At 45.9% G+C, this 25,149-nt stretch overlaps 1 protein-coding gene and 1 pseudogene across 7 annotated transcripts; one reads left to right on the top strand and one right to left on the bottom strand.

Annotated features, from left to right (window-relative positions):
* Positions 1-1,350: 1,350 nt before the first annotated feature.
* Positions 1,351-24,516, top strand: LOC110221255 (uncharacterized). Of its 7 annotated transcripts, none has more exons than XM_078154697.1 (8): positions 1,351-1,421; positions 6,753-6,849; positions 8,962-9,088; positions 9,635-9,730; positions 15,572-17,319; positions 19,387-19,455; positions 20,714-20,834; positions 22,612-24,516. In XM_078154697.1, the coding sequence occupies exons 2-5, from the start codon at positions 6,766-6,768 to the stop codon at positions 17,125-17,127; spliced, it is 1,863 nt and encodes a 620-aa protein (XP_078010823.1). In that variant the 5' UTR covers positions 1,351-1,421; positions 6,753-6,765; the 3' UTR covers positions 17,128-17,319; positions 19,387-19,455; positions 20,714-20,834; positions 22,612-24,516. The 7 variants fall into 7 exon arrangements, with proteins under 7 accessions (XP_078010823.1, XP_078010822.1, XP_020861371.1 ...); XM_078154696.1 differs by having other exon boundaries at positions 19,387-19,614; positions 19,741-20,834; XM_021005712.2 differs by having other exon boundaries at positions 9,674-9,730; positions 19,387-20,834.
* Positions 13,992-14,566, bottom strand: LOC110221257 (protein cornichon homolog 1 pseudogene; annotated as a pseudogene).
* Positions 24,517-25,149: the final 633 nt, after the last annotated feature.

The following is a 25,149-nucleotide window of genomic DNA, read 5'->3' as shown; positions in this document are numbered from 1 at the left end:
TTAATAACTTCACATTTTGAGACACTTTGCACTGAAAAGCATTAATATTATTATGCTAATTATTTTTATGTCATTAATTAATATGATTGTGGCAATTGTTTTATGTGATTAATTATTAATATCACTGTGGTAATTATTTTTGCATTATTAATACTATTATTGTGGTAATTGTTTTTATAAGTTACTGAAAGGGATGAACAAAGTCAACTCCATCTTGGACCACACTGAATGTAGAACTGACTTTGCTTTGAAACACTACAACATTTGTGGCAAACACACTTGTGCAAAAACACAAGGATGCTTATGACTGCAAACTGTTTTAGAATTAAACAGAGTGCATAATGTTCTAACACCCTTGATATTTTCCCATTTTGACTTAGACAGTGCCCCCTCCCTCTAAGCCTATTTTTAAAGTGTACAACTGGGCTATGTATATACGAGATCGGTGCTCAGGGCAATCTGACTCTTTTTCTTTTTTAAACAAATTAAATAAATATCTGTTTGGTTTAAGTGACTGCTCTCAGTCTGCTTTTTGATATTACATATTGGGAAAAGGGTAATGGTTTATTTTTTAAAATAAATATGTACCTGTTATTCTAGTTTAAGGTTTGTGTTATAAAAGTGTAATGTTATTAATTTTGTTTTAACAAAATATGAACTAAGAAACTTATTTGCTTATGTGGGGAGGGGTCGGGCTCCAGAGTTGCCATTCCTGATTACCCAGAAGCTTGGGGCCCCCCCACGTGAAATCACAGGCCCAGGCCCTATATGCCATACCTATAAGGCATGTTCTGGGGATACAAAGTAAAAAATGACATTATCCTCGTGATAGTTAGCATGATATCCACGCTTTGAGGTTAGCATTTTTATTATTATTTAATTTAATTTAATTATTGTTAGTATTTCACAAATATCTCTTGTGAGGTTCACAACAACCCTAGTTGGAAGATGCTATTATTATGCCCACTTTACAGATGAGGAAACTGAGGCAGACAATGGTCAAGTGCCTCACCCTGGGTCACGTGGCTGGCAAGTGTCTAAGGCTGGTGTTGAAGACAGTCCCTCACATTCACAGAGTGGACTTGAAAGATTTGTTGGCCCAATGCCTTTATTTGACAGGTTGTGAAACAGAGGCTTAGAGGTGTTGATGGTTGGCTCCGCCCCGCTGACCTCAGCTCTATCAGGTCCCGCCTCCCTCTTCGCCCAGGAGGTACTGCGGGGCGGGGCGGAGGCAGTTGCTATGGAGACACCCGTTAAGTGGAAGGGGTGGGAAAGGAGCCTCCTTAGGCCTGCGTGAAGCGGGGTCTTCTGGGAATTGTAGTCTTAGCGTGGCCTTTGCGCAGGCGCGCTGCCCATCCGGCCCGGGCCATTTCCGGAGGCAGCAGCTGGGAGGAGGCGGTTCTCAGGTGCTCGCACGCCAGGTATTCCCTGACCCCCGCCCCGCCCCCGCCGCAGCCCGGCTCGCGCCCCTCCCCGCCCCCTCCCCCGGCACTCTGTAACGGCGCAGGGGACTTGCGGCCATGGCGGACAAGAAGCTGCCGCAGCCCCCACCGACCGCCCCTCCTCCCATCCTGCTCATTCCCAAGGCCATCGCCCACCCCCCGCTCCTCTGCCTCCCCGAGGTCCCCCCTCGGCCGACCATCTTCAGCAACGAGCCCCCTTCGCGCCCGCTCATCTTCTGCCCCCAGCCCTCGCCCCACCACCCCGCCCTCACCAGCTGCGTGCCCCCGGCGCAGCCCACCTTCTTTCTCCGGGCCACGCTCCCCGCGCAGCCCCGGGCCAGCCCCGGTGCCCCGGGGCCCCAGACCTGGCCCTCCGTAGTCCTGTCCGAAAGCCTGCCCCAGCCCCCACCGTGATCCTGGGGGAGCCCCCGCCTCCGCCACCCTGCACTGTGGCCCCCGACCCCCCTGCCAGGCCTCCTATGATGGTCGGCTCGGACCCCTCGGACAAGCCGCCCGTCATCTTGGCGAAGGAGCCCCTTCCCCTAATGCCCGCCATCGTGGGCGCCCTACGCTCTAAAAACCCCTTTCGCCCCCCCACCTTCGGGGGCGGTGGCTCAGAGCCAGAGCCCCCTCCTCCCCCCGCCCTCGCAGACTCGGGGGCCTCTCCGAGCCAGCGCGCTGTCATCACATCTGGGAGCCCCTCGGAGCCCCTTCCTTGTGCACAGGCCATCACCCCCTCTGGGGGCCCCTCGAAGGCCCCTCGGAGTCCACAGGCTGTCACCCCCTCTGGGGGGCCCCTCAAAGTCCCCTCCAAGCCTACGCACCATCATCACTTCTGGGGGCCCCTCGGAGTCCTGTCAGAGTCCACGGGCTGTCACCCCCTCTGGGGGCCCCTCGCAGTCTCCTCCGAGCCTACTGGCAGTCATCACCTCTGGGGGGCCCCTCCCCTCAGAGTCCACCGGCCATCACCCTCTCTGGGGGTCCCTCGCAATCTCCTCCAAGCCTACACTCAGTCATCTCTGGGGGCCACCGGGAGCCCCCTCCTTGCCCACAGGCCATCAGCATTTCTGGGGGCCGCTCGGAACCCCCTCCTCACCTACAGGCTATCAGAATTTCTTGGTGCTGCCCGGAACCCCCTCCTCGCCCACCTGCCATTGGCAGCTTAAGGGGTAGCTCCGAGCCCCCTTCTCCTGACAAAACACCAACTTTGAAGTCTCTCCTCAAGCCCCCCAGCCAACAGTCAAAGGCCATAGCTGCCATGGCAGCTCAGCCCTACTGGATCACTATTCTGACCCCTCCTTGTACCCTTGTCCCCAAGTCTGAGGCTGTTACTTACCCCACCATCATCAAGGCTAAATCCCTTCCTCCTGCTCCTTACGTCATCAAGTCTAAGACCCAACCTCACCCCCCTTTCCTCAAGGCTGATCCTCATCCTCCCACCCCCTCCACCACCGGTTCAGAGCTCCTTCCTCAGCCCCCCATACTCAGCAATGAGCCTTCAATTTCCATCCCCCCCATCATCAGGTTTGAGACCCCCATCCTCAAGCCTAGCTCTCCTCCTGGCCTCTCCATCATCAAATCTAAGCCTCCTCCTCCTGACTCCATCATCACCAGGGTTGAGCCTCCTCCTGATTTCTCCATCATCAGCTCTGAGCCCCCTCATGACCTGTCCATCATCAGCTCTGAGCCTCTTCCTGACTCCTCCATCAGCTCTGAGCCCCTTCCTGACTCATCCATCATTAGCTCTGAGCCCCCTCCCGACTCCTCCATCATCAGCTCTGAGCCCCCTCATGACCTGTCCATCATTAGCTCTGAGCCTCCTCCTGACTTCTCCATCATTAGCTCTGAGCCCTCTCCTGACTCCTCCATCATCAGCTCTGAGCCTCTTCCTGACTCCTCCATCAGCTCTGAGCCCCCTCCTGACTCCTCCATCTTCAGCTCTGAGCCCCCTCCTGACCCATCCATCATCAAGCTCTGAGCCTCCTCCTGACTCCTCCATCATAGCTCTGAGCCCCCTCCTGACCCCTCCATCATCAGCTCTGAGCCCACTCCTGACTCCTCCATCATCAGCTCTGAGCCTCTTCCTGACTCCTCCATCTTCAGTTCTGAGCCCCCTCCTGACCCATCCATCATCAGCTCTGAGCCTCCTCCTGACTCCTCCATCATCAGCTCTGAGCCCCCTCCTGACCCATCCATCATCAGCTCTGAGCCCACTCCTGACCCATCCATCATCAGCTCTGAGCCCCCTCCTGACTCCTCCATCATCAGCTCTGAGCCTCTTCCTGACTCCTCCATCAGCTCTGAGCCCCCTCATGACCTGTCCATCATTAGCTCTGAGCCTCCTCCTGACTTCTCCATCATTAGCTCTGAGCCCTCTCCTGACCCCTCCATCATCAGCTCTGAGCCCCCTCCTGACTCCTCCATCATCAGCTCTGAGCCTCCTCCTGACTTCTCCATCATCAGCTCTGAGCCTCTTCCTGACTCCTCCATCATCTCTGAGCCCCTCCTGACCTTCCATCATAGCTCTGAGCCCCTCCTGACTCCTCCATCATCAGCTCTGAGCCCCCTCCTGACTCCTCCATCATCAGCTCTGAGCCTCTTCCTGACTCCTCCATCATCTCTGAGCCCCGTCCTGACTCCTCCATCATCAGCTCTGAGCCTCCTCCTGACTCCTCCATCATCAGCTCTGAGCCCCGTCCTGACTCCTCCATCATCAGCTCTGAGCCTCCTCCTGACTTCTCCATCATCAGCTCTGAGCCCCGTCCTGACTCCTCCATCATCAGCTCTGAGCCTCTTCCTGACTCCTCCATCATCTCTGAGCCCTGTCCTGACTCCTCCATCATCAGCTCTGAGCCCCTCCTGACCCTCCATCATCAGCTCTGAGCCCCTCCTGACCCTCCATCATCAGCTCTGAGCCTCCTCCTGACCTCCATCATCAGCTCTGAGCCTCTCCTGACCCTCCATCATCAGCTCTGAGCCCTCCTGACTCCTCCATCATCAGCTCTGAGCCCCTCCTAACCCATCCATCATCAGCTCTGAGCCCCCTCCTGACTCCTCCATCATCAGCTCTGAGCCCCCTCCTAACCCATCCATCATCAGCTCTGAGCCCCCTCCTGACCCATCCATCATCAACTCTGAGCCCCCTCCTGACTCCTCCATCATCAGCTCTGAGCCTCTTCCTGACTCCTCCATCAGCTCTGAGCCTCTTCCTGACTCCTCCATCTTCAGTTCTGAGCCCCCTCCTGACCCATCCATCATCAACTCTGAGCCCCCTCCTGACCCATCCATCATCAGCTCTGAGCCTCCTCCTGACCCATCCATCATCAGCTCTGAGCCCCCTCCTGACTCCTCCATCATCAGCTCTGAGCCCTCTCCTAATCCATCCATCATCAACTCTGAGCCCCCTCCTGACTCCTCCATCATCAACTCTGAGCCCCCTCCTGACTCCTCCATCACCAGTGCTGAGCTTCCTCTTGATCCCTCCACTAGCGGCTCTACGCCTCTTTAACACCATTAGTTTTGAACTCCTTCCTTATCCCTCTCCCTCCCTTCCATCATCTCTGAACCCCCTCTTTACCCCTCCATCAGCAGCTCTCAACCCCCTCCTCACTCCCCATTGTTGCTCTCAGCCCCCCTCTCACCCACTAACATCAGCGTCTCTGAACCTCCTCCTTAGCCCCCGACCATCTGTATTATTAGCTTTGAACTCCTTTCTTATCCTCCTTCCTCCTTCCTATTACCTCTGACTCCCTCTTCCTCCCACCCCACTATCAGCTCTGGGTCCCTTTTTCTCCTTCTCTCCGCCATTAGCTCTGAGCCCTCTATTCCTCCCCAACCATCGCTGAGCCCCCTTCTCACTCCTCTATGATCAGCTCTCTGCCTCTTTCCCATTCCCCATCATCAGATCTCAGCTCTTTCCTTGCCATTAACTTTGAGCCCCCTCTTTATCCCCTTTTTTCTCCTGTGCTGAGCTTTGAGCCTGTGGACCCTAGTGTTCTCCTGTTCTGGGCTCTGTCCTCTCTCTTTCCCCCTCTCCAGCTCTGAGTCCCTCCCGTACCTCTGACCATCAATTTATCTGCTCTTCGTTCCCTTCAGCTTTGAGCCAGTCCTCAGGACCTCAGACTTGTTTTCATCCTTCTTTCAACTCCAAGTTCGGGTTTTCCAGCCTTCTTACATACAAACTGCCCCTACTCTAGCTCTGAGCTTCACGTCCCCACTTGCTCAGATTAGCCTTTCCAGCCCCAGTTCCCACACCCTAATTCTTCCCTTTCAACTGTACCCCATTCTCCAAGTCTCTTGCTGCTATCCTTGCCTGGCCCTGCTCTGCCTGGGCAGAGACACAGAAGGTCAGTGTTGACCTGTGAAAAAGGAGGTAGAGGAGGCTTTAGCGGTTCATAAACTTGCTTAAAATTGTTTTATAACTTTTAATGTGATTGGTACTCTCTTGTCGTTTATGCATTAAAAAACAGAGAAAGGGTCCCTAGGCCTCCCTAGATTACTGCAGTGGTCCAGGATACAGAAAACCTTAAACAACACACCTCTAGTTGTCTACTTTCTTCCTTGGTTCAGAAATAAAAAACATAATAGTAGTTTCAGTGGGCCTACCAGGCCCAAAGGAAGGCCAAAAGCTGAACATGTCAGTAAGCTGGTGGTAAAGTGTCATCAGAGAGGAAGAAATCCGAACAGGATGGAGAGAGGATGGGGGCAGTGACTAAGTTCTCGTAACTCCCCCCCTCCTCACTGGTGTATGCATATGTACATACATATGTGTGTATGGCAGTTAAAGTGAAGCTTTGTCCTCCTTGACCCTCCTCCAATCCCCTTGGGAATTCAAAGTTGCTGCAGTTTCTCTGGCAAAGGAAAAATGTTTGCCAGAAATCACTGTTTAATTGTCATTTCAGTCACTCCAATTTCTGTCATGGACACAGTTATTTTCATATAATCTTTTTTTTTTCTTTGAAGGAGGTTCAGTTTGAAGTTCATCAAATAAGTGTATTTTTGGAACTTTTGATTCCTAACTTAGTTCAGATTCTTATTCATGCCTCCAGCGTCCAATACACTCTTCAATGTCTGTTTAATCTTTCCAGACTGAGAAAGGAGAGAAAATGGGAAGAACGACAGAGTGTTCACATATTTGCATGGACATAAGTATTTCTATTGGCCACAACTCCCAGAGTTTCTATTTATGCTTTAGAATGGGATTCACCCATCCATAGGCTTGGGCTTTGACAATCTGAAGGGTTCTGGGTGGTGTGACTCAGGCTGCTGGGCGCCTCATCTTGACTCTGATGTATACCTTAAAATGTACAGGTATTGAGCTGGCATGGACAAGACACTTCCTGGTGGTGACAGACATTCAGATCCCCACGTGAAGGTCCCAGTTAGAGAGATGATATCGCTTAATAAGGTAATAGCTGCTCCTGAGCCTTGGGAGGGAGAAGAGGACATGGACAGGGGTGCTCTGGAGGGGGGTGCAAGTGTGCCAGCTTCCAAGGTCAGTGAGTGAGACTGCCCAAGATGGGTCCCCTTATATATTGCGTTTTAAAATAATAGCTAACATTTATATTGTGCTTACCATGTGCCAGGCCAACCCTGAGAGGTAGGTGCTATTATGATCCCCATTTTGCAGATGAGGAAACTGAGGCAGAAGTGAAGTGACTTGCTTAGGGTACAGCAGCTACCAAGTGTCTGAGGCCGGATTTGAACTCGAGTCTCCCTGACTTTAGTCCCAGTGCTTTCTCCACTGCGCCCTTATCATTACTATGTATACTTGTGTCGCATTTTATAATTAGAACTTTCATATGTATTACTGCATTTACTACTTGCTACATAACTTGTTAATTATGTGGAAGATGAGAAGATGTGGAAGATTTCAGGGATATAGAATCCTAGCTTTAAACTTAGAAGGGACTTTGGAGAGTGTGTTATCCGACTGTGCATTTTATTGATGAAGAAACAGGCCCAGAGGGTTTTAAGTGGTTTGCTCAAAGTCCTAAAAATATGAAGTGGGATTTGAACCCAGCTCTTCCACCTCCAAATCCCTTGGTTTTACTCCATCTCTCTTATGCTGCCTTTGAGCTTGTGGGATGGGAGGCTGAGGAAGTGGCCCAGGTATGCGTTTAAATTTGGATTGGACCCTTTCACTTTTGGTGTCTGTGCCATGCAGGCAGTAAGGCACAGGGGGAAGTGACCTGGCTCTGGGGTCAGAGCTCTAGCTCTGCCACCTTTTGCCTACATGACCTTGGACACAACCTCTCTGGGCCTCAGTTTCCTTGTTTGTTAAAAAAAAGTTAAGTGTTTGTGTTAGATGACCTTTATTGTTTCTCTCAACTCTAAATCTGTGATTCAGCTGAGTCTGTCGTGCTCTCCAAGTCCTTGTCACCGTTATCCACTCTCCCTGCACACGTTCTTGTTTTGCTATGTCTTCTCCATACATTTCCTGCCGTTATCATCATCATCACTGGCTTCAGTACATTAATGAGTCACATTAATGCACACTAATGACTCCTTGTCCTCACAGTCTGTCTAGTTCCTCCATTCTAACCTCTCTTTCTACCCTACGTCACACTTAGACTTCACCATCACCCCAAAGCACTCTGCTTTTAAGACCCTGAAATCGGACCACAGTCTCTTGTCCTTCCACTTCTTCCCTCCCTAATGCCCTCCATGCTTGTTCTTTGCACTCATCGTGACCTTGACTCTCTGGCTCCCTCTTTCTTCTCCCAGGCTCCCTCTTTTTCTCCTAGATTCCAGTTTAGTTGGTCTGGCCAGTACATGACATGGAGAAATGGTTGTTTTCTCTTTTCCTTTTGTGAAAAATGGCTCTTATTTTTGGGGGGGGAGATGGAAAGTGGGAAGGGAGAGACTCCCGACTTGAAAAGGAAACAAAATAGAAATTTAAAAATGTTTTAAAATTTAAAAAATTCTTAAGAAAGAATTTTTATGTTTGTTAAGCTGACTCTGGCCGAGTCATTTATTGAACTTCTAATTACCCTGGATAATTCCCTGCAGGGTTCTTGACCTGGGATCCAGGAATTTTAAAAAAATAGTCTGGTCACTGTATTTCTGTATAATTAGTTTCCATTGTAATCTGAAGTGTTTTATTTTATATATAGAACCCTATCATTCCAAGGAGTCCATAGATTGGGTCAGCCTGCTAAAGAGGTCCAGGACACACCAAGGTTAATAGCCCCTGACCAAAGATGAGACTGGTTTTGGGCTGCACTGGTGGTAGGGGCTTGGGAAGGTTGAAGAAGGGGTTCTTGGTCAAACACAGGTCATACTGTGGATGGAGGTCCTTCCCACCTTTTAGGCCGTGAGTCTACATTTGGGTGATTCTCTGAACTTGAGCACAAAAACCCAGCATTCCTTACTTGGAGCTCCAAGAATGGTGCCTGGCTAGAGGGGCAGGTTCCCAGTGTTCAGAGGGAACCGGGCCTAGGTTACTTGGGTCTTTTATGACCTTCTGATTCTTGAGCAGAAGATCCTGGAGTGAACACAAATGACTCTGGTGTTTCAGAAATCAGTGACGTTCAAGGATGTGGCTGTGGATTTTACTGAGGACGAGTGGAGACAGCTGAACCCTACTCAGAGACAGCTGTACAGGGATGTGATGCTAGAGAACTACAGAAACCTAATTTTTCTAGGTAAGCCCTTGTGACTCAGTCTCCCTTTTCTGACTTCTCGTTTTCCTGTGTTGTTGAACACCCTGGGATGATCTGAGGTGATTAGCTGAGCTTTGGATTGGGGGGGGAGGGGACCTGATAATTCTCTTTTCTTTCAGACAGTAGAGGATTCTTCTCTTTGTTCCCTGGTGAAAAGTTGTTTTAGAAATAGAATTAGAGATGAGTAAATTCATTATGTGGTTCTTGAGGCTGGACCTTCTCTGTCATTGCAAATGTCCTGACATTGTGAATTCTTTCTTGGTTCCCAGTGTTTCTGTGAGAAGATTCCATCCTTTTAACCAGGAGAGGGCTAAGTGAGCCTTCCAAGCTCTGATCGTATTTGTGACTTGTGACCCGTCCCCTTATAGTTTCTGGAAACACAATACTGAACACCACAAAGGCCTTTCTATACTCATGTTTGCCTTCCTAAAACGACCTCTTTTCCTTAATGAGAAGTCTAGGATTGAATTCTGAGGTGCCTTTGCCTATAGCATGAGCAAACATCTTCTTTTCTTTCTCCACGAGTAGGGTTTTCAGTTTTCACACCTGTTGTGATCTCTCGTTTAGAAGGAGGAGAAGAGCCATGGACAGTGGAGAGAGAAATCCCAGGAAGCCCCGGTGCAGGTAAGGAAGTAAAACCATGCAGCTTTGAGTAACTGCCCACAAAAACTTAGATGGCCATTTGGGAAATGGGCGTCAGCTGATTGGAGCTTGGATTCCATGAGCTCCCAGCGTCTGGCTATCCCGGATACCTGGTGCAGAAGAAGACGTTTCTCTTCTCTCTCCATCTAACCTTTCCACCTTTGCTTTGGATCAGAGATTGTATCTCTGCAGCATCTTTAGTAGCTCCTTCTCAGGCTGGTTCCTTTGTTTCCAGTGCTTAGGGTGACCCTTTTTTTTTTTTAAAGGGCAGTGGGAATTTTTTTTTTTTAGGCAATTGAGGTTAAGTGACTTGCCCAGAGTCACACAGCTAGTAAGTGTCAGGTGTTTGGTCTGAGGCTGGATTTAAACTCAGGTCCTGCTGACTTCAGGGCTGGTGCTCTATCCACTGCCCCATCTTGCTGCCCCAGCAGTGGGAATTCTTATTTGCTTCTGCTGCTCCTTCCAGGTGCTATCCAGTTTCTTATCATTACCCTGCCAGATTTACAAACATCCTACATTCACTGGTTTCCACTTTCTCATTGCTAAGCACTGAGCCCCAGCACAATCCTTAAACTGCTCTTGAAGGTCATGGCCACCTTCAGGCTACATCCAGGGATCTTTTCTCCATGGTTATTGTCTCAGCCTTCATGTTCTTCAGCATCTTTGCTTTATTTCCGAGTGTTGGACATTATAACCTCGTGACTTTTTAAAAATTGATCTTTGTCAATATCTTTTAATTTTATATTGCCTAGAGTTCTCCAATTTCCTCTACTTCCCTCTCCCAGACAGCTATCTCTCATAATAAAGAATACTTTTTAAAAGAAAAGAAAAGGCCCCAAAAGGAATAAAATTGACCAATATTTGATCGCCTGTTAGACAAAGCATCATCCAGGTTGTCTGGCTGCCCCGAGGGCTCTGTCCTGTGCTCTCTACCTTTTCAGAAGCTCATACATTCATAACATTCTCTTTTCTGTGCTAATGATTCCCAGAGCCAAATATCTATTCCTGACTAGTTGTCTACAGAGTGACCTAGAACAGGGTACCTTTCTGTGGCACACTCAGCAAGGGCTTATCCAGCCTCTTTGGGGAGCACGGTGCTAACTGGAAATGCCATACTCCCCCTTTCCCTCTTCTGTACACCCCCCTCCCCCTCCCCCCTCCCCTCTTCCCCCTGCCTGGTTCTTTTTTGAACACTTATAATCGCCAGGAGATTGGTCTTTATATTGGACCTCATCCTTCCTCTCAGCATCTGTGTCTCCTTGTGTCTAATTCTTCCTTTTTGGGACCATATGGAACCATCCTAATCTCTTTGAAATGCTTGAAGACAGCTGTGAGGTCTTCTCAGGCCCAACATCCCTGAAACCTTCAAATGAGAAGTGAAGGGAAAAAGCATTTCTTGGGTGCTTACCATGTGCTAGGCACTGGGGATACTGTTGCAAAATCTTATTATTAATAACTGTCATTTATTTCTATGGCATCTAGTAAGTAACTGTCACTGTGCTAAGTGCTTTACAAATATTATCTCCTTTGATCGTCACAGTAACCCTGAGAGGTAGGTACTGTGTTCTTTTCCCCATGTTATAAGTGAGGAAACTGAGGCAGACAAAGGTTAAGTGACTTGTCTAGGGTCACAGTTTCACCAAAAATGAATTAGTGGGCCTGTTTTCCCACAACCCCTCTGGGATTTATAGGACACAGGAATATGGGGATATGGACATTCATAAGACCTGGAATCCTTAGATCTCAGAGGGGTCCATGGCTAGATTTCCGGGGGGTCCATGAGCTTAGGTGGGAAAGAAATCATCCCTTTATTTTTACTAACCTCTAGTTGAAATGTACTATTGCCTCCAGTTATTTCAAAGCATAAGAAGGGCTACCTCAGCTTCACCAGACTGCCAGGGCAGGATCTTTGGGGTCATAGACTAAAAGGTAAAAAACTCCTGCAAACTCATCTGTTCCAGGCCATCCTTCCTGCTGTCTGACTTCTGTCCAAACAGCCCTTTAGGACGGTGTGGCTCCTACCACCCTGCTTTTACACAGGTGGCCCTGAATTCCTGGTGTGCACTGCCTTCTCCTCTTTGCCCTGTGGGATCCTCAGCTGCCTTCAGAACATCGCTGAGGCACCTCCTTCTGCAGAGGTTCTTTGGGGGCCCTCTCCTACCCCCAGTCATGTGGACTCATTGTGGGTCTACATTTTCTATTTGCTTTTAGATGCAGAGGTAGTTTCTCCAGATGGAATATTAACTCCTTGAAGACAGAATCTTCAGCACCGAATCCAGGCACTTAATAAATTCTTATTGAATGAAGGATTTTAGCACCAAGCTCCATCTTTTCCTCTTCTCCATCCAGCCTCTTATCTATGTTGATAACCCATCTAACAGAGTGACTGTGTAATTCCTTCATGCCAACGACCACCACTAATTTCAGTCACAAGCCAGCATGGCCATTCCTTCAAGCTTTTCAACTCATTTAATTGTCAAGAGCCTAAACTTTGTCATTTCACTTTCTGACCATGACCTCCTAACCTTTTCCCTTTTCCATTTCATTAATTCCCGCTAAACCTGCTCTTCACATTCACTGTGACCTACAGTCCCTTGGCTCATTCCTTTTCTCTAGGTGTTTCTCCCCATGTTGGCTTTGTTTTCCTTTGCATCTTGCTTTGGCCTTCCCCATCAGCTACTTGTAAAGATGACCAGCCACTGCCCTAGAACCTTTCCCTCTTCTGCCTCAGCCCTCCTCCACTCCAGTCTTCTAAGTGTTCCAGCCTGTTAAACCACAAGTCTGGATAAATGCCAACATTTCTAGTTATTCTCTTTTGGCTTTTGTTCTCAGTCTGCTAAGCATCACTGGACAATTCACAAAGTTGAGCTGATTCCACTCACTTGAAATATAACCTGTATTGAAACCTTACTTTTGTTTAATGTACTTTTGTTTAACAAAAATCCTTATGCTTTATTTTTGTTAACTTCCTTTCAATCCTGTTTCCCACAGTGATTTTTCTAAGCCTTTTCTCTCTTTAAACCTCAGAATATACCCTTCTTTCTAATTAAAGCAGATGACCTTACCTACTTCATAGAGATCTGTGCCTTCTGACAGTGACTACCTCAGCTTGCCTTCTTCATTCCTCAGCTTTCGACAGCCTCATCTGTTTTTCCTTACCTTTTGTCTTTTTTAAAAAAAATTCAGTATACATTATTTTATTGTAGTTTCAACAGTCTTAAGTAGCTCTTTGCAATCTTTAAAACAATGCACTGAAAAGAAGTCTTCATTTTAGACTTTTATTGTGTTGCACTGAGGAACAGCAGGGTGGATTCACAATGTTCTCTCTTCGTTTCTGATCTGAAAATCTAAGGTATAGCTTAAAAGTCCTTAAGAATGTCATTTATCAGATTTGAGGAGGGAAAGATCAGTTTCATTTTCAGGAAGCAAGGAAGGTCTCATAAAGGAGATGGCACCTGAGTTTGACCTTGAAAGAAGAGTAATATTGCAATAAGCAGCAGTCCGAGGTGAAGAGGTCCAGGCCTGCGAGCTTGAGCTGTGCTAAAGCCAGAGTGGATGGGGGTCATGGGGAAGAGCAGGAAAGGCTGTTGAATTCCTAGTGTCCTTTTTTGGCCATCAGCTTACTTCATTAAATAATGAATAAGCCAAAAAAATATCCTTTATCACTGAATTGTAACAATTAGAATACTGAATTTCTTACTAAGTGATTTCTACAAATAAAACATTCAAAATAACTTTAAATGCATTCCTTCAAAGATAATTTAGTACATACTGTTACTAAGTTCACTTATGCTTAAGAATAATGTATATACATTTTATGAAACTATTGTAGCAAATTCCTTGGTCATACAGTATATAGGGCTAATATTCAGATGTTAAGAAAAAAGTCCCACTGTTCTTATTTTTGCAAATATATCTATATAATCTTCTACATGATATATGAAGAAACCTATAAGGCTTCCCACAAGGTCACATATGCAGAGTTTTCGATCCTTCTAAAGCATTTAATCTAATTAGTAGGTATTCCAATAAAACCAAAATAAGCTATTTACAAGCTCTTCTAAACGAAAACTTCCAATAGACTAAGGACGGTCAAGTAATTAATACAATTATTCAGAAAATTGTGACTGTTCCTTAAGGAGTACAGGTTCGAATCTTTTAATACCAGAGGTAATCCTTTTGTATTCATTCATGCATAATTCTTTATAATTTCTTTGTCCAAGCATAACATATCAAATCAGTCTTTCCACAAATAAAAAATGTGGAAATGTTTTAAAAATAAGGAGTCTGTTTTTTAAAGTAACTAATAATATTCTTTAAGCTTATTTCAGAAACAGGTTTTTGTTGGATAGAATCCTTTCACTCTATTCCATTTGCATGCACTTACCTGGACTGAGTACATTAGGAGCTTACTGAAACATAAATCATGCCAGTGAGGTAGTAAAAAAAAAATAATAGGTAAAAAGCTAATTTGCTTCATCCTTCTTTCTGTCATCTGCTGGAATATCTGCATTCATGATGGTTGTAGGTTCATAAAATCTTGGTCTATTCATCATTCGTCTCCTCATATACCTTCAAATGTGTGTATTGAGACCCAGTGTAACCCATAGTACTGCACAGGGCAACATGATAACAGAAGAAAGTGTGGAAGAGATATTCTAGAAGTTCAGGAGGATTGAGTATATTTCATTGCTCTGTAGTCTTCAGTTCATCAGATACTATAATGTGCCAGATGGCAAAGAAAATGAGCATGATGGTGAGCAAGGGCATCAGCATGTAGAAGAAAAGGAATATGACTGTTATGGCCCAGGGGAGAAAGGAAAACGGTGTTGGCTGAAGTGACTGAAGCAAAGGCCAACACCCCTTACTTTCTGTCCCAGGTATCTTTGCTCAGGCCCATCACTCATGACTCCATCCCCTCCTGCCTTGTTCCTGCAATCATCCTACCTCTTCTCTCTCAAGAACTTCGGATCTTTCTCTTTCCATTGGTTTCTTCTCATAGGCCTAGAAATATGTCCAGTTCTCTCTAATTCTAAAAAAGCCTGTACTTGATGCTTCTACCCTGTCCCTCTACTAAACTCTCTCCAAGCGCACCAACAGCTTTCTAAGTGTTCCTTGGCCTGAGAGGTGTCATGCTTTCCTGATACTCCTACCTCACTGTTCCTTTTATGGCTCTTTCTCTGGTTCCTCTACTTCTTCCTGACTCCTTAAGGGGTGTATTAAGTTACGGAATCAATTGAGTTTCTCCATAGATCTTTTTTTTTGAGAAGTGAGACATTTGTCCATTTCCAATCTGGCAATTCCATCCCCCATGATTTGTCAAGAGATTACCAGCAGTGCATAGGTTCTTTCATTCCCTATATTTGTTTGGACCTGAATACTTGACCTAATTTATAAGAGCTGTGTGTCTCTTCTTTCCTCTTCCTCACCTTTAAGCTTCATTTCCTGTTGATGATGTTTTAGAAGCAGTGCCATGTAATAGATCATTAGAGTAGGAGTGAGAAGAACGGGGCTCCATGTCTAGTTTTTCTTTGTCAATGATTCTTGGTCAAATCATTCCTCCATTCTGAGTCTCAGTTTCTTTACTTATAAAATGCAATGGTTAAAACTTTCCTTCAGTTATTACTGGGTTATGAGGAGAAAAATGAGGCAATGTGACTATCTATATGAAACTATAATTTGAAGTCCTATGTAAATGTAGGATTTTATTGGTTTTTTTTCTATTCTTTCCAGTATGAAGAGGATTCTCATTGATGAAGGAGACTACAGAATTTTACTTTCTTTCAGAACAATAAACGATATATGTTATTTTTGTTCTTTCAGATTGGGAGACTAATCCTGAAGCCAGGGAATTAGCTCCAAAGCTAAGCATGCCTGTGGAAGAGCTGTCCCTGCAAAGCTTTACAAGGATTAGTTCCCAGGGCTACAGGTTGGGAGATACCTGGGAATACAATGTCAAGTTTGGGGAACAGCAGGACAACCAAGAGACAGATTCTATACAAGTAACAGTCACCCAAAGGAAAGTTCCTAATAAGCTGAGGGGCCATGAATATAATAAATTTGGAAGAAGCTTCAATGTTGGATCCATCCTTGTTCCACCACAGAAAATTCCTATGAAAAAGAGTCTGCGTAAATATAGTACATATGGAAGAAGCCTCAAACAGTATTCCAGCCTGATGAAATGTAGTAGAATCTCCTCAGAATTTTGTAAGGGTAATGAATCAGGCAAAGCCTTCTGTTACTACACAGACTTTCATCAGTATCATAGAGTACATACTGGGAAAAAGGCTTATAAATATAATGAAAATGGAAAGGCTTTTAGCCAGAATACACACATTACACAGAATCAGAGAATTAGTCCTGGACAAAAGTCCCATAATTGTAATGAACCTGGTCAGATCTTCACCCGCAGTTCATCTTTCACTACACATCTGAAAGTCCATATCGGAGAGAAACCTTATAAATGTAATGACTGTGGGAAAATCTTTGGCTACATTTCATCCCTTATTAATCATCAGAGAATACATACTGAAGAGAAGCCTTATGCGTGTAATTCATGTGGAAAGTCCTTCAGAGACAGATCATACCTTACTCAACATCAGAGAATTCACACTGGAGAGAAACCCTATAAGTGTAATGAATGTGGAAAAGTTTTCATCCGAGGTACACATCTTACTCGACACCAAAGAATTCACACTGGAGAGAAACCTTATCATTGTAATGAATGTGGAAAAGCCTTCAATCAGAGCACGCACCTTATTCAACATCAGAGAATTCATACTGGGGAGAAACCCTACAAATGTAATGTATGTGGAAAAGCCTTCAGCCAGAGCACATACGTCATTCAACATCAGAGGCGTCACACTGGAGAGTACCCCCATAAGTGTGATGAATGTGGCAAAGCCTTCAGCCAAAGGTCATCTCTCATTGAGCATCAGAGAATCCATACTGGAGAGAAACCCTGTGTATGTAATGAATGTGGGCGAGCTTTTAGGAGTTACCCATCTCTTACTAAACATCAAAGAATTCATACTGGAGAGAAACCCTATTTGTGTAATGAATGTGGGAAAGCCTTTAGCCGCAGTGCTTACCTTACTCAACATCAAAGAATTCATACTGGAGAGAAGCCCTTTAATTGTATTGAATGTGGGAAAAGTTTCATTCGGAGTGCACACCTTATTGAACACAAAAGAATTCATACTGGAGAGAAACCTTATGAATGCAGTGAATGTGGAAAAGCCTTCAGCAATCGCTCATCGGTTACTAAACATCAAAAAATTCACACTCAAGCAAAACACTATGAATGCAATGAGTGTGGGAACACCTTTATTAAGAAATCATTACTTCTTCAACATCGGAAAATTCATATTGGCAAGTAACTGTAAATATAATGACTATGGTAAAGCTTCAGCCACAGCCACCATTAGCCATATGTATTCATGAGAGAATTCATACTGGTGGAAATCCCTATCAATGAAATGAATATTGGACAGCCTTCAGATGCGGATATCATTTGAGACTTCACACTAGAGAATGATCTTGAGATTCGAAAGATTCATGATCTTGTTGATGTGGGTACTTTTTCTTCCTGATGTAGACAGTAATCTCTTAGTAGACAGTTTGTGTGGTGGAAAGAACCTTGTGTATATAGTCAGGATTTTGTTCAATCATTTTCAGTTGTGTCTGACTCTTCATGACCACATTTGGGGTTTTCTGGGCAAATAGGATATGTGGGTTTTAATCCCAGTTCTGCCATTTTCTGCTTTCATGATTCTCAGCAAATCTCTTTCCCTCTCAGGCCTTCAGTTTTCATGCATGATGGGGTTGGACTAGATGAACTCTAAGGTCCCTTGAAGGTCTAAATTCTGTGATCCTATGAGTTGGCATGGCCAGAACCAAGTCATTACCTGGTGTCAACCTTCTGGGGATGAGCTTAGGTAGGCTGGTCCCTCAGACCCGACGTGGATTATGTGCACTGGTCCTATACGTAGAGGAACTCCAACTTAGGACCTGCCACAGCTTGGGCTCCACTGGCATGCCTGTCTAGGATCACCTCCACATCGTGCTGAGTCATCAGAGTAGGACGTTTACAGTGATGCGAGTACTATTATCCCTATCTATTGGGGAGAGCGGGTGGAAGTGGAGTGATAACAGCGCTCTGGGAGAAATGTCACTCAGGCTTGTTTTTTTTACTTATATGAGATTGTTTTGAGTTGTCAGGTCTCCCTCCATAATGCCTGAGGCTTCTGTCTCCATGCGTAGTGCCGCTGCTCTATCTCAGGCTCTTAGCGCACCTTGCTTGGACTGTCATAATGGCTGTACATCTGGTCTTCCTGCCTCCAGTTGTCTTCCTTCTCCCTCTTCATTCTGTGCTAAACCATGTAGTTGCCAAAATCATTTCCCCAGAAGCTCAAGAAGCTTCGGCATCTCCCTGTTGCCCCTGAGAGAAAACACAGCTTTCCCCTGCTCTTTAAGGTCCTCCACAGTCTGGTTCAAACCTACCTTTCTTGCTTTGTCTCAGTGCTTATCATACTCTTCATTTCTTTCCTTTACGCACCGCAGGTTCACCAGCCCTGGTAGCCACACGGGATGACCCAAACTTCTTTCTACACTTTCATTTCTTTCTCCTCATATTCATACTGGCTGTCTCACACTGGAATGTACTCTTTTCCCAGCTTCCTTAGAGATAGCTCAGGTGCCACCTCCTCTGGAAAACCTTCCTTGATCTCCCTAACTGAAAGTGCCTTCTTTCTTAGAGTTCTCTAGAGTACTTTATCTTTGGCTTTACCTATGTTCCTATCTTATTCTACATCCCATCCCCCCATCCCTAGGAGAATGTAAGCTTTATGAGTATAGGGACTTACATTTCCCCCCCCTTACTCTCTAGCACCTCAGTGCCTCACACAGTGCCCTGCACATAGTAGGTGCTTAATAAAATTTAGTTGAATTGACTCTTGAACATTTCAAAAATGGCCTTATCCCATTTTGCTCCCTTTTTCTTGTAATATATGTTGTGTTCATTATTATAGTAATTTCATTATTGAGGTACTTCTAGCCTGAACCATTTGGGGATGAGTATTGTCCTTAGAAGGAAATGTCAGAGCAATGTAGATGTTGCTATGGACATTCAGATCATTGGTCTTTATTAAGCAGTTCAGGAGTTTGCATGCAGACAGAGAAAAGTTGATCTTGAGAATATATCAGGGTCACCACTTAGGTGCCTCCTCTAACTGAGGTGCACTGAAGGGTTAGGGTTTGGGATTGGGGATTTTTGGGTAGGGGTTAGTATCAGGTGTTAACATTGGGGTCCCTTCATTATACCACGTAGTGCAACCAATTATTCTACTTACCCGTGAGAGTGACCAGTCAAACCCTCTCGAGATGCTGTTTGGGGTGGATGGCATTGCTTTTCAGGATCTTGGATCATAAGTCTGTACCCTCCATTTTGCAGATGAGGGAGCTAAGTCCAGAGGGGAGGCTGGCAATATAATTGGCAGATATAGGACAAGAATCTAGGTCTTCTAGTAATGGATAGATAGTATCTATTTGGTGCTTCAAGGTTACACACTGTTCTTGTACCAGTGTTCTGTCATCACACCTGGGAGGTACAGAGCTCACTTATTCTGTCCATTTTGCAGATGAGGAAACTGAGACTTAAGAGAGGGGAAGCGACTTCTTGAAAATGACACAACTATGAAATGTCAGAGGTGAGACTTGAAAAATTGGTCTTCTGCCTTTAAAACGAGTGTTCATCTCTTGACTTCCAGTGCAGATCTCTTCTTCAGCACCCTGATTCTCCTACCCCATCACATCTGTTCAGTGTTCATTCTTCTAGGCTGTTCTTGGTTTCTACCAAGTTCACAAAGGTGAGATTCTGTGGTTTGTCCAAGTGTTTATATACAGGCCCACAGAAACACGCCCACTCTTAACACTGGTGTGAAGGAAATGGGGAACCGCCTTCATTCATTTCCTGCGGCCCTGCTATGTTCCAGGTATTGTGCATAGTGCTGTGGGCAAGACAAAGAAGAATTCACGACAGTCCCTGCCTTCATTGAACATTGGTCCTAGTGAGAGAGACCACACACCACGTCCTGTCCTATGTTATATAACTACTGGAAGACTGATGAGGGAAGCACAAAATACTATAGGAATTTCTGAAGATGAGGTCACCTTCAGTTGGAGAACTTGGGAAATCTCTAGGAGGAGGAGGGAGGATTTTTTAGGTCTTGAGGACACTAAGTTGGCATTTGCCAAGAGAGAAGAAGGGAAGATGTTCTAATTGAAGGGATGGTGACCAAAAGCACAGAAGGTGGGAAAGAACTCTCCAAGGGACATGTTGGGGAGCAGTGAGATCTACACCCAGAGAATGAGAAGGGTGGATGGTCCCGAATGCCAGGCTTAAGTGGAGGGACTTCTGTAGGGACAGTGTTGTGCAGGAGACCTGTGTTTAGATTGCAGCTTCAGAACGACTAGCTAGCATTTATAGAGTGCCTACCATGTGCCAGGCACCGGGCTAAGCACTCAACAAATATCTCATCTGACCCTTACAATGGCTCTGGGAGGTGTTATTATCATTCCCATTTTACCCATGAGGAAACTGAGGCAGAATGGTGAAGTGACTTGCCAGTGGTCACAGCTGAGTGTCTGAGGCAGGATTCAAATTCAGGTCTTCCTGACTCCAAATCCAGTACTTTTTCCATTGCACCACCCAGATGGGCCTTAGTTTCCCCATTCATGGGATGGAGATAATTATAACTACCTCTCTTGCAAAGTTATGAAAAAATGCTCTCTGTGTCTTAAGGTGATATAGAAATGTGAGTTACTTTGTATAGGTGAAGAGAGCAGTGGGGAGGAGCTACTGCTTCCTCTTAGAATTTGTCATAGAAAAGTAGATGCGGTATAGTATGATGGGCACTCACCAGCTGTATGACCACAGGAAAATCTCTTAACCTTTCTGATCCTCAGGCAAATCTCTGACTTACCTACTATGGCAGAGAGAGGTCATCATCTACCTTGAAGGAGGACATTCCCAAACTTGGAAAAAATCACAGATTCTTGACATATTGAGGATTGTTTCAATGGACAGGTACTTATCAAGCACCTACTGTGTGCCAGGGACCGTGCTAGGCATGGAGGATATAAGTACAATCAATGAAATGATCCCTAGGCAATGGGGAACCACCGAGTGGGAATTAACTTGACCAGAGGTGTGCCTTGGGAAGGTCATGGGCAGTTAGTGAAAGATGGCTGGAGAGAGACAAGGAAACCAGTTAGGAGACAATGTGATGGCTAGGAGTTGTGGGGATGGAGACATGTGGAAGCAGCTGAAATCCAGGAACTTTGGGCAGCACCAGTGTCCTCTTAGCTGCCTGACCTAATGCTGCAGTGTAGAAACACGTTTTGGGGGGTGAGGAGGAGTAGGAGTGTCGGACCTGTCTGGCCAGGGTCATCTGCTGCCAAGGAAAAGCCAGGCACTGGTCTGCTGTGGGAGTGCTGTTTAGCTCAGCTTAGCTCTCACTTCCACCTATTAGACTGATCAAAGGACACTCACTTGTAGATCAGAGCAGAGACCTCTCCCCTTTTCTGTTGATAAACTGATCAGAAATTGGCAAGGTCACACAGTTGTGGACTCTCCCTTTCCCCTTGTTGGCCTGCGTTCCTCCACATTGAAAGGAAGTGTTTCTGCAGCCTTGTTTCTTCAGTGTCCTATGTTCTGCTGGATGGTGGCATTAACAAAACTCCCACTATGTAGAGGCTTAATTAGGACACAATCTCTGCTCTTAAGGAGATTGCCAATTAGTGTTAATGAGGGGATCAGGCAGGTAGAAAACACATCACCTGGTAGAGGCATTAGGTTCACACTGAAGTGCCATGTGAGTTCTGAGTGGGGAGAGGTGCTATGAGTTATCCGGGAGAACTTCCTGGAGGAGGAGGAGGAGGAGACATTGGCATTGGACATGAAAGGAAGGGGATAAAATCAGCTGGTGAGGCAGAAACAATGGGAGAAAAAGCACCGAGGTCTGAGAGGGCAGGAGGGGTTGAGGAGGCAAGGCTGGAGTCCAGAGTCGTGACAGCTGGTAGCTAGTCGTATGAGGTGAGGCTAGGGGGGCTGGGGGCAGGGGGAGGGTGTATGGGCAGGGGACCCTGGTTGCCTATAAAGCATTCGAGTTGGAACTTGACCTAGGTGATAGGAGCCCAAGGAGAACTTAGGAGCAGAGTAACTATACTGTCCCTCTGAAAATGGAATGCCCTAGCTGAGCTCCCAAGGCTTAGGAGGGAGAACTTAGCTAATGATGATAAGTCTGTGGATCTCTCAGGGAGAACAGTCTCCCTAGCATGAATTGCTGTGCTAGTAGGCACTTTCTGCAAGGTAGATCAGTGGTTAGAGCACTGGGCCTGAAGTCAGGAAGATCGGGGTTCAAATCCCGCCCCAGACGCTTCCTAGCTTTGTGACCCGGGGCAAGTCGCTGAACCTCTGATTGCCTCAGTTTCTTCATCTGTAAAATGAGGATAATAATAGACCCTCCCTAGAAGGTCTATAACAAAGTCACAGTGATCAGTTGATGACATCGGCTTATGAGTACCCAATATGGGAACCAAATATTCCTGGCCACCAAAGCCGACAGATGCCAATCCTCAAACCACTTGTCTTGTTTTCTTGTTTGAGTCCAGAAGTGCCCTCTCACCCCTTACTCTGTATCTGTCCTTCCAAAGGCTCTTTTCAGAGTCTTGTCATGTCAGCAGCAGCATCTGTGACAAGGGCCCTTGTTACTTCTCTGACATCCCTTCCTACCTGTACAGAGCAATAACTCTGCCCTCACTGGGACTGAGAGTGGTTGAACCAAACCCTTTGTGTTTTCCAGGGGACTGCTGATAGCATGAAACCCAGACTTAGGACCTTCTGCTTGTAAGACATGCCTGCAGCCCACCTAAAGGATCAGCCCATAAGTCCTTATCTGTGTGTGAAGCCTGCTTCACATACCTGCGGGTGGTGTTGGGGAGAAGCCTCTTTTGTCCTCCTCCTCTGCTGCTCTTCTGGGTAGCAGTCCTGGGTGATTAGAAGGCCCTGGCCTCCATGCTCCAGGGGAAGGCACCAGGACTAGAGAGTAGGGTGAGCCCCTTCTAATCTGCAGAGAGAAGAGGCAGACATTAAAGAGGTGCTGTGTGTCCACGTGGAATGGAAGACAAACCTGGCCTGTGAAGTGCAGAGAGGAGGGCGTGTTTAGTCCTGGGGGCCTCTTGGCTGTGAGATGTGAGGCTGTGGGCCTGGTGTACAGTGAAAAGGGCCACTCTGGCTCCAAGGTGAGTTTTTGAGTTCTCGGTGCACTCAGCATCTTCTTCCCATTACAGGCCAGTTGCTAGAGAGCTGGTCCCCTAGGAGGGGCATGAACACCATCTTCTGGAGCTTGAGGAGAACGTCGAACTATAGAGGACAGTACGTGCGTGGGGTTGGCAGAGAAGGAAGGGACCACTGACTGGAAGGTGAGAGGAGCTTGGATAAGTGGTTTGCCGAGGCTAGAAAGAGGGCGAGGGATGAAACGACCACCTTCTGGGAGCTCAGGAGAGCTGCAGAAAGAGAGTCTGCAGAGGCCTGAGGACCAAGCTGGGGATGAAACACCCGAAACTTGCTGCGAGCCAGGAAGAACTAGAGGGACAGAGGACAGGCGCAGGCACAGCTACCAGTCACCTGCTGAGCATCAAGAGGGAAGAGGCTGTGTGTGTGTGTGTGTGTGTGTGTGTGTGTGTGTATGTGTTTGTGTGTGTGTGTAGGACAAACTCCTTTTTTCATTTGATTTTTCAATTAACAGGTATTTTTTTCTTTCCTTCCCTGCCCCCCCCATTTAAAAGGAAAACAAAATCCTTCTAACAAATATACACGTCAGACAAAACAGATTCCTAACATCCACGTTCAGAAATGTCTCATTCTGCGTATTTAATCCATCACCTCTCCATCAGGAGGTGGGTAGTATAGATCATCCTCATTCCTCTGGAATTATGGTTGGTCATTGCATTAATCAGAGATCTTGAGTTCCAGAATTGTTTGGTTTTATGATATTGTTATTATAGGAATTGTTTGAGGATCAGACTCCTACACCCCTTGCTTTTAGCCGATAGAAGGAAGTTCTGTAAGTCATTAAGACTTTATGGACCTATGGGGTAATGGTTGCTCATTGGTGGGTATTCTTTCCTATGGGCTTGGCTATTCGTTCTATAGGTTTCCAGTAACTTGTAAATAACATTGTTCATGTTATGAGACTTGTGAGCCTGTATGCTTGTAAGGGGAGCTGGTGATTACCCTTGAGATGATGTCATAATGAAGTTCCCAAATCACCAGGAGGCAGTAAGCAAGAGAGTATACCCAGGATCTTTGGATCAGGAGGGTGCCTTTGACAGGTTTTACCACATTTATTATCAGTTTCCTTCCCAGAGTCACATGGGTGCATTGAGTCTGGCTTCTTCATACTGTTATTTTTCCTTCTCACGCACACTAAATATCCCCAAATTGCTAGAAATGCTGTCAGTTCTTCCTTCACACCCTTCCCAAAATGTTATCGATTACTTTTCCCATTTCTAAAATGGAGCTAATAATTTTGACAGCCAACCAAAGTGGCTGATCTGTGTCCAGGATCTCCTGTGTCCAGGATGTCTGGGCTGTGCATTTCAAGGGATATAAACATCTTTCCAAATTTAAACCAGATGAGCTACTATTTTTAAAAAATCTGAATACCAAATAATGCACATTTATATATTTGAAATAGAACTGAAAATGAGGCTTATACATGAAACTGTAAATCTCTTACTTTTCCTTTTAAGTTTGCTTTCTCTTTAAAGTTTGTAATAAATTCAATACAGGACTTTCAAGCTGTCTGCTTTGTATTTCCTTCTGGCCTTCCTTCTGCTCACTGTCTGTGCATTAAAAAAATTCCTTCAAAGACTTTTTCTTTGACAGCCTTATCTCTATTTCCTTTCTTCCTACTTTGCTCCCCTTGCGCCCTCTCCACCTTAAAAAGAAACAAAAAAGCAGAACAAAACTCTTTTTAACGTATATGCATAGTTAAGAAAAAATCCCAATGTTGGCCATTTCTGAAAATCTGTGACTCATTTGGCCCCTTGAATCTATCACCTCCCCAGATTAGCTGTTAGGCTGTAAGGCATACTTGTCCTGCTGCCCAAGAGTAAGACTTCACATTATCCCTACTGAATTTAATCTTAGATTCAGCCCAATGCTCTAGCCAAACCCTCCTCTCCTCTCCACTCCCCCCTCCATTCCAGTAAGCACATTCTGCTGTACTTTGGAAGCTGGGGATAAGCACTCCATTTTGTTAGCCTTCCCAACTTGGGGCATGTCTCCAATGAGGGTACTTTCTACATATCCCTCTACTTAGAAAGCCTTAGTTACT

This window comes from Phascolarctos cinereus, unplaced genomic scaffold (assembly GCF_003287225.1).
Source record: "Phascolarctos cinereus isolate Bilbo 61053 unplaced genomic scaffold, phaCin_HiC Scaffold_5;HRSCAF=322, whole genome shotgun sequence".
NCBI classification, from domain to species: domain Eukaryota; kingdom Metazoa; phylum Chordata; class Mammalia; order Diprotodontia; family Phascolarctidae; genus Phascolarctos; species Phascolarctos cinereus.
This window is presented reverse-complemented; position numbering and strand designations above follow the sequence as displayed.

Excerpts from the sequence above, each read along its gene's own strand:
- LOC110221255 (XM_021005711.2), top strand. The coding sequence starts at position 6,766 with ATGGACAAGACACTTCCTGGTGGTGACAGACATTCAGATCCCCACGTG. Across the intron at positions 9,089-9,634 it reads CAGAAACCTAATTTTTCTAG|GGTTTTCAGTTTTCACACCT; the intron begins GTAAGCCCTTGT and ends CTCCACGAGTAG. Across the intron at positions 9,731-15,571 it reads CCCAGGAAGCCCCGGTGCAG|ATTGGGAGACTAATCCTGAA; the intron begins GTAAGGAAGTAA and ends TTGTTCTTTCAG.